This window comes from Salvelinus alpinus, chromosome 5, assembly GCF_045679555.1.
Source record: "Salvelinus alpinus chromosome 5, SLU_Salpinus.1, whole genome shotgun sequence".
Taxonomy (NCBI): Eukaryota; Metazoa; Chordata; class Actinopteri; order Salmoniformes; family Salmonidae; genus Salvelinus; species Salvelinus alpinus.
In genome coordinates this window covers 66,380,907-66,389,222 of record NC_092090.1, presented here as the reverse complement: position 1 = coordinate 66,389,222, position 8,316 = coordinate 66,380,907, and the positions used below count along the sequence as shown (strand labels likewise).

Below are 8,316 nucleotides of genomic sequence, written 5' to 3'. Positions count from 1 at the left end.
TCAATGTATTCTTTTGACAATTAAAAAAAATATATATTTTCACCATATTAAAATGAGAGTTCAGTGCACATTACAGGGTTGACCTTAAAAAGAGGGACATAAATACACGAATCATTAATCACATTGCAGAAATAATCATCTTCAGAAATTACTGAAGCAACAACATAACTAGGGCTTTACAATGATGGGGAAACTTGGAGACTATTTTTGATTAAGTGGGTTGAAATCTTCCTAGAAGTGACACAGGGTTGACATAGGGACATGCTGAATTTTGCCACTTTAGCAATCCTTTATTCATATAAAAAAAATCTGAATAAAGGAATTTTCCATGTGTTCTATAAAATACCACTTCATTTAATATAACAGTCATTTAAAATTCAAAATTGCTGCACAACTTCTACTTAAAATATCAAAGGGACGCAAAAATACTCTTTTCGTGGAAGGGAAAATGTGCATACCAGGCCAATAATGGCAAGTAGCAGGGCCAACGCTCATTCCTTGCCAAGGCACCTTCTCCTGTGCAACACCGTGATTGTGACATCCCCGCCAAGCTCTCCCAGCGCGCAAACAAATGGAATCCAGCTGCAATAGCGGTATGCGCGTTATTAGCGGTGCGCCATAATTGCGATGTACTTTTCTGCTCCGGGGTTACCGGGTGTATGTTCATTAACCGCGCACACGCATGCAATAGGACAAACGAGATTGGAGCAGAGCAGAAGCGGTGGTGGTTCAAACGAGTTTGGCCTCCCTTGGTGCGCCATGTGCTTTATTTCTTTGTTATTGTTTTAAAGACTGGCATTATGCTGTGCTTAAATTCGGGTATGAATGAGATGAGAGGTTGATGTGAAGCATGTAGAGAGAGGCATTCCTCGTGTTTTTATTTGGAAATAAAGCAGGAGTTGTGTGATTGCTTAATGGCCCTGATGAAGGATGTGTTTTACCATCTGGTTTGCTTTCCAGTGTGGTCACTGTTGGAAAGAGTAGAGCTCTGCATTGTGTCCTGTTCTGAATGAAGCTCAACATAGAGGTCAGAGTCATGGAAGTTGAAGTTAACATTGGTTTTGTTTGACTGTTTGTTTGTGTTTATGAGAGAGAGTGTGTAAGTGAGAGAAATAGAGAGAGAAAGAGAGGAATAGTGTGTGTATATGAGAGAGAGGATGCCTCCTCTCTCTCTCTCTCTCTCTCTCTCTCTCTCTCTCTCTCTCTATCTCTCTCTCTCTCTCTCTCTCTCTCTCTCTCTCTCTCCCTCTCTCTCTCTCATGGCTGTCAGAATGGTAAGCCAGTGTGGACTTGGCGTCTAATTGAGGAGCAGCTCCACACCCTGTCATTAATCACTGGGGCTGTCTGCCCAGGACCCCACAGTGACATGCAGCCAGGCAAGCAGGCAGGCAGGCAACACAGCTCTCTTTCAGCCTGAGAGAGAGGCTACAATCTCCCTTGTTGTGTCCCAAATGGCACTCGACTCCCTTTATAGAGCACTACTTTTGACCAGGGTCCAAACAGTTCTGGTAAAACGTAGTACACTATGTAGGGAATTGGGACGCAACTGGGACTCTGCCAATCAGGAAGCAACCTCTGTCTGTCTGTCCCTGTCCCCACCACACCCAGGAAGTAGGGACAGGACAGGGAGATCAATCTATCTCAGGTGTGGGCCCTCCTGGGAGGACAGCAGCTGGAGACTTTATGAACTGCCCTTCTCACCCCCCCCCCCCCCCTCCTCCTCGGCCAGCCAGCCTGCAGAGCAGAGGCGACAGAAATGGAGAATCTGGGTGTTGACTCAGCTGGAGCAGTGAGAGGGGAGAAAGATAGATGGAGAGTGAGATTGATGAGAGTACTTGGATGGAAAGAATAGTGAGGCTTTTGATGAACGAGTGTAAATAGCGACAGCGGAATTAATTCCTCCCTGTGGACAAGATTGAAAGTTTTGCCCTCAGTTTGACCTCTGGTTCTAGGCCCCTCTCTAATACACTAGCGTGAGGCTGATCTGTCACAAGTATTTTAAGGGCCAGTGCCAGCTTCACCCAGGACATTAACATCATATTTAAACTCTTACTACTACATTTACACAGGGACCCAGATATATCCTTCAAAGTCAATAGCCATGTACAACATGGCAAAGAGTAATAAATAGTACAGTACTCAGTCAAATATATAATCTTTACTTCTACAACAGACCCATAGGTGGCAACACAAACCAGGATATGACCCAATTTAGTGGACCGCTTTTAACAGTTTAACATATCTTCAATATAAAAGGTATTCTTATTTACAGTACAACCTCAAAACAACAATTCCTCTGTCCTAGTTTTGATTTCAACCTCTGATCCAACCCTGAAAACAGGTAGAGAACCCAGATAAACCATATGTGTGGCAGACACTCCCCATCCCCGTCTGCTGTGGGCCTTAGCTTGTTCCTGGGGATGAAAAATGTGTCCGCTGGGCATCCCTCCTGATGAGTTCCTGTGCTCAGCTCTCAGGGCAGAGTGATCTTGCTGGTCTGGAGCTGGCCAGCCCACCATGGTTTGGGAGGGTGATCTATTTTGTTAATGGCCCTGTCAAGTGACACCTGTGCTCGCCTCTCGCTCTCTCTCCCCTGTCTGGAGTGCTAATGAACCGAGAGTGCTTCTCTTGCTAGGGGAGTCTGGGTCAATAGCCGCCCCTGAGACAGACTACTAGCCTCTTTACTCCTGGATAAACCTCCTATACTATACACTGTCAGACAGTTAAAGGCTGGAGAAATAAACCATTATTTAACCAAGATCCAAACCACTGGAATTGCTGAACTGTGGTGTTGTTGTTACCTAGGCTTTCATTCTCTTTTCCTGAATATTAGTATCTAACAAATACTAAAAACAGAGAAATCTGACCTCAGATTATACATAATACAGTATTGTATTTATTAACCTACAAAATGCTTTCCCCCGCCAGGAGAAAGACATAGATCGCATCCCAAATGGCACCCTATTCCCATAGAGCTCTGGTCCATAGTAGTGTCCTACATAGAGAATAGGGTGCTATTTGGGAAGCACATAGCCTTTTTGTTTGCGCTGCCTGGTTTAAAGGCTGTACTCCTCTCTGGGGAGGACAAAATGTCAAGAGCTTTGATTAATATTTCTCTATTTACCGCTTGCATTGTCAGTCCTGGCCTTTGTGCAGCAGGGCCATCCATCAGACAGAGAGGGGAGCCAGGGTTGGCATCTCTCTCTCTAGTCATTATTGAAATCCCACTGACCCAGCAGCCATTCAGAGACAGCTAGCAAGCCACAGTGCTGCTGAGACGGCTATTCTGGCCCGCTAACAAACAAGCATCAGCAATTAAACCCTGCACTCCCAACAGCCATCATTATGGTGGCGGTAGAGGGAGAAGGGGAGGAAGGAAGGATAGTTGTCTTTAGAAAGAAGCTAACAGGCTAAATGTGAGTTGACCTGATCTGCCTTCTCTGAGACACTAAAATCCTGTCAACTGCTATTATTTATTCTGAATTATAAACTGGGTAGTTTGTGTCCTAGATGATGATTGGCTGAAAGCCGTGGTATATTGTCTGATATAATACCCAATATATCAGACAATATACCACGGGTATAGGCTGTCCAGGCTGTATCCCAACCGGCCATGATTGGGAGTCCCATAGGGCAGCGCACAATTGGCCCAGTGTCATCCGGGTTCGGCCGGTGTCGGCCTTCATTGTAAATAAGAATTTGTTCTTAACTGACTTGCCTAGTTATATAAAGGTTACACATGACGCAGAAATACTTGTTTGTGATATATGGCCAATATACCACGGCTAAGGGCGCTTAAGAACAGCCTTTAGACGTGGTATATTGGCCATATACCACACCACCTCGGGCCTTATTGCTTAAATATAACACATAGCCATATAGCTGTAGTATATCACTAAATCATTACTATACTGGTCCATAGAGATAACTGCAGTGCAACAGCTAAATGTAATTACATTTAACAGATAAATGACCCTCTTATACCGATGATGAAAACTAGTTTTACGTTAGGGCAATATATAAACATTTAATTAAGACAAAACAACTTCAAATGCAATCAAGTATCATTTATTAAACAAAATAAGACATTTCCCTGTCAGATGGATAGCACTGCCATCGTTGTGGTTTTATTTTGTTTGATTTAATCTCGTCCTCGTTCAATGACAGTCAGCAACCCCAACGGGCTCAAACAATAACACTTGAAAAAATATGACATCTCTGCTTACAAATACAAAATAAATGGCAATTTATCAAGAAGACTTTCACCGTCAGGACATGCGATACTCCCTCAGAGTGTGAATAGCAGACGGAAAAAAACAGCGGAAATGGAAAGACACAGAAGAAATGTTAAAAAGTAGGCTTATTCCTCCAGAAAAAAAAACATCAGTCCATCTTTGCCATGGTGCAAAACTTTATTTAAAGAGTGTATGATAGACATAATGCTATGATTCAAATCATTTTTTCTATTAGAATATTTATGAACAATTCATTTGGATAGTAAACTTCCCCCATTTTGAATGCCAAGCGCTCAGGTGAAAAATAAATACACGTTTTCATTCCTAGGAGGGAGCGGGAAAAAATCAGAATCTAAAATCAAAAAACAATCTAAATTCCACCATCTCATCCAATCAAATTCAAGCTCCTTTCTGTTCCCAGGCAGGTGTCTGGCCCACACACCAATGTCTCTGGGCCTGTACTGCTGGCCAGCCATCACCACTGGGTCTCTTGCCATTGCAATGCCATTCAGAATCCTGTGGCAACAGGTGGTATTCCAGGCAGGCAGGGTGAGGCCCCCTTGTTGTAGTGACTGGCAAAGACCCCTCCTGTCCAGACGGGGCCTGGTTCATCCATCCACTGTGCATGTCTGAGGTGCCTGTTCTGTTGTCTCTGTGTCCTCAAACATCACTGGTAGCCCAGGGCAGAGGCTGAGCCCAGTCTCTGGCTGTAGAGGGCATAGGGGGAGTAGTAGGGCGAGGAGGCCTGTAGAGAATGCATGGACAGGCCTGGGGCTCCGGGCAGGTGGGCCTTAGTGTAGGGGTGGTAGCGGGCCAGGCCTAAGCCAGGTGACCCCCGCAGGGAGAAGGAGCTGGGCATGGTGCCAGGGCTGCCGGGCTGAGGAAGGTGGAGGTGGCAGGAGGCGGCTGAGGAGACAGAGGAGGGGTAGGCAGAGAGGAGCTTACTGTCCAGCCCACCAGAGAGAGCTGTGTGAGTACGCAGGTGGGCCAGCAGCTCCTCTGACGTGGAGAAACGCTTGTCACACGGCCCTCCTACTGACACCCAGTTACAGGCGTGTGGCTGGGGCTCGTTCTGCAGCATGTAGCCGTAGGTGTAGAGCGGGTGGGACAGGGTGGGGGTGGTGGAGGATAGAGAGCTGGGGTGGAGGGAGTGGAGATGGTGAGACGGATACATGATTTGGAAACCTGATTTTAGGGAGGAGGGGTCGTGGACACACGTATTGCAGTTGCTGCCCCCTAGATGGGGGTGGTTGGGATAGGTCAGACAGTATGGGTCCCTGCATAGACCCTGCATGAGGGACGGAGGTGAGGCCCCGGTGAGGGGGCTGGAGCCAGGGTGCTTCCCTGGGATTCCCATCCCTAGACTAGACTTGGTATGATCCAGGAACTGAGAGGGGTAGCCTGCATAGGCGCCCACTATGGAGCCATGGTAGCCCATGGAGGCGGGGGGCATGGGGAAGACGGAGTGTCCTGGTTTGAAGGGGGAGACAGGGGCGATGTGTCCGGAGCCTAGCCCAGGCTGAGAGGACTGTGGGTCAGCCTTGCTATCCGGCCGCGGGCTGCTAGCGGAGCTGGCATTGCTGGAGTTGGCGCTAGCCCGCATGTGACTGGAGTTAGCTAGCTGGGCCCCATCCAGCCTCTCCTTGCTGTGATCAGAGTCTTTCTTCCCTGTGCTGCTGTTGCTGTCTGAGCTGGCCTGGTCTGAGCTCACAGGCTTTTTGTCCATGTGCAGGGCCTGAGAGTGTGATGTCTGCTGCTGTGTGGACGGGGACTGGGTCTGTCTGTGGGACTGGCCTTGGGAGTGCAGGGGAGGGGAGCTGGAGCTAGGAGAGGTGGAGTGTGGGGGGAAGGAAGGGCAAGAGCCGCCGCTCCCGGATCCACCACTGGGCACTCTGAAGCCAGCTTTGTCTGTAGAACCCTTGGTCAACAGCCCATCCTTGCGGCATTCCCCTCCGGCCTTGTTGTAAGGCTTGAAGCTAGACTTATCCTCCAGAGACTGATGCTGGTCTCCAGACTTGTGGCCGGAGCTGGAGGAGCGTCCGGATGGGTCCTTGTCACTGAGGCTGCCGGAGGAGAGGGAGCCCAGTTTGGACGAGGACGGGGGGTCTGGTTTGCCGATCTGAGAGCAGGTCTGAGCCAGAAGGGCCAGGGGACTCTTCTTAGCATCCAGCTGAGGGGGCGACACACACAGAGACAGGATGAGAGCACCGCCATGTTAAAAACACTCTATATTCACACTCTATACTAGACTTACATTGGATGGTAATTTGGTAAGTATTGGGGTTATTCTGTAATTATTTGGTTACTATTCTGTAACTATTTGGTTACTATTCTGTAACTATTTGGTTACTATTCTGTAACTATTTGGTTACTATTCTGTAGTATTTGTGCTGAGTGTAGTATTTCCACTAGAAATCTATTTCAGCCACTATCATTTAATAGGCCACATAAAATACATGGATGTGATTTCCAAAATACATGGATGTGATTTCCAATAAATGTCATCACAACGAGGTGCAGTAAAATGTGTTATAAATGTTGGTCATAAATTAGCCCATGAGTCATATATCCGCAGAGGGAAGGAAACATAATTCTGCTCGAGAGTTGTATGTCCCTGTGTATTCAGTATGAAAATCCCCAATAGAAAGAAAGATTTATGACTGCAATGTTGGCACGGGGTAAACAGCATCTGTTCTATTTGGAGAAAACTAAGGAAACGATTGAACTATTTCTGTTTCCTTCTTTTACAGACAATTACGCACAATATCTGAGAGTATCAAGACACTGGCTTATTTATGTAATCTAAAAAAGTCGACTCCCTAATAGGCTCATGTTTGTATTATCTAAGAACAAAACTTAAAAGGGAAAATAAATATAAACAGCATTGTAATGTAAACTGTTGACGCGTTAGCGACAATTTGATGCGTAATTCATGATTAATCTCGTAAACTACATGGGATATTTGTAAATATATGTAAATATTTCCAAACATTAACACGGTAGATGATGATTGAACAATTAGACAGTTTTAGAAGATATGCTTCGCTTACCTCAATGCTCACTGGCGCGGACGTCAGGGGTTGGAGATATTCCGGGTGTAGCAAGTGGCTGCTGTGTGCGCTCAACATCTTTAGAATCCGAATGGGCAGCCTTTTAGCCTGGCGTGTTGGATCTGAGGGAGAAGGTACGGAAACCAGCGGTCTTTTCGCTCCTCTCTGGGGTGAATTACCGCTGTTGTTACCGGTGCGCTCGGGGGACGGACTGCGTAAATGCGCTTCAGATCCGTGGGGAGAATCGTTCATCTGGATCGAGGCGGCGCAGAGTTCAGGCGAGGGCAGCGAACGTGTAGGTGCAAGTCGAAATACATTTATGTACACACCGTATTATGCGCAAATCAATAATCAATGATAAGTACCCGGTTTGTTTAGTCCAAATATACCAACGCTAGCATGGGTTCCCTGAATCAGATGAAATTAGTGTCTTTAAAGAGGGAGATTTATCTCAAATGTCATCATTCCTCGATCCGCTCTTCTGTCCCTTCAAAATACTTTCCTTAGAATGGAGCAGAAAGATCATCAGTAGTCAGCTACCACAAGAACAGAATAAAAATAAGGACTAAATCGAATATCGCCGTAGAGGATATGGTCAGGCTGCTCCGTCGATGTCCCACTGTCTCTCTCCGTTCACACAACAGCTAGTACCATGCTCATTTCACATACTAAAGATCTAAGGACGAGGAATTTCAAAGCAAGAAGCCGCCGCCCAATAGCGAGTTCCCGCATTCAATAAGGGGGAAGACTCTCTCCATGTAGAGGCGTGGCCTGCCTATGCCCACACCCTTACACTCTCTGTAGCAATGTTGTAAAGTAGGCCTATGTTCTTTTTTGTTGTAATTATATTTAACCTTTATTTAACTAGGCAAGCCAGTTAAGAACAAATTCAAATTCTTATTTACAATGACAGCCTACCCCAGCCAAACCCGGATGACGCTGGGCCAAGTGTGTGCTGCCCTATGGGACTCCCAATCACGGCCGGATGTGATACAGCCCGGATTCGAACCAGGGACTGTAGTGACACCTCT

The 8,316-nt window shown here is 46.5% G+C and overlaps 1 protein-coding gene across 1 annotated transcript; it reads right to left on the bottom strand.

Annotated features, from left to right (window-relative positions):
- Positions 1-4,052: 4,052 nt before the first annotated feature.
- LOC139576551 (zinc finger protein 703-like) lies at positions 4,053-7,681 on the bottom strand. The gene is made up of 2 exons (XM_071402766.1): positions 7,286-7,681; positions 4,053-6,405 (listed from the first exon to the last, which is right to left on the bottom strand). Exons 1-2 carry the CDS (start codon positions 7,535-7,537, stop codon positions 4,903-4,905), a joined length of 1,755 nt encoding a protein of 584 aa, XP_071258867.1. The 5' UTR covers positions 7,538-7,681; the 3' UTR covers positions 4,053-4,902.
- Positions 7,682-8,316: the final 635 nt, after the last annotated feature.

Coding starts and splice junctions, on each gene's coding strand:
- LOC139576551 (XM_071402766.1), bottom strand. CDS start 7,537: ATGAACGATTCTCCCCACGGATCTGAAGCGCATTTACGCAGTCCGTCC. Junction 6,406..7,285: donor CCGCGCCAGTGAGCATTGAG/GTAAGCGAAGCA, acceptor TCGCCCCCTCAG/CTGGATGCTAAGAAGAGTCC.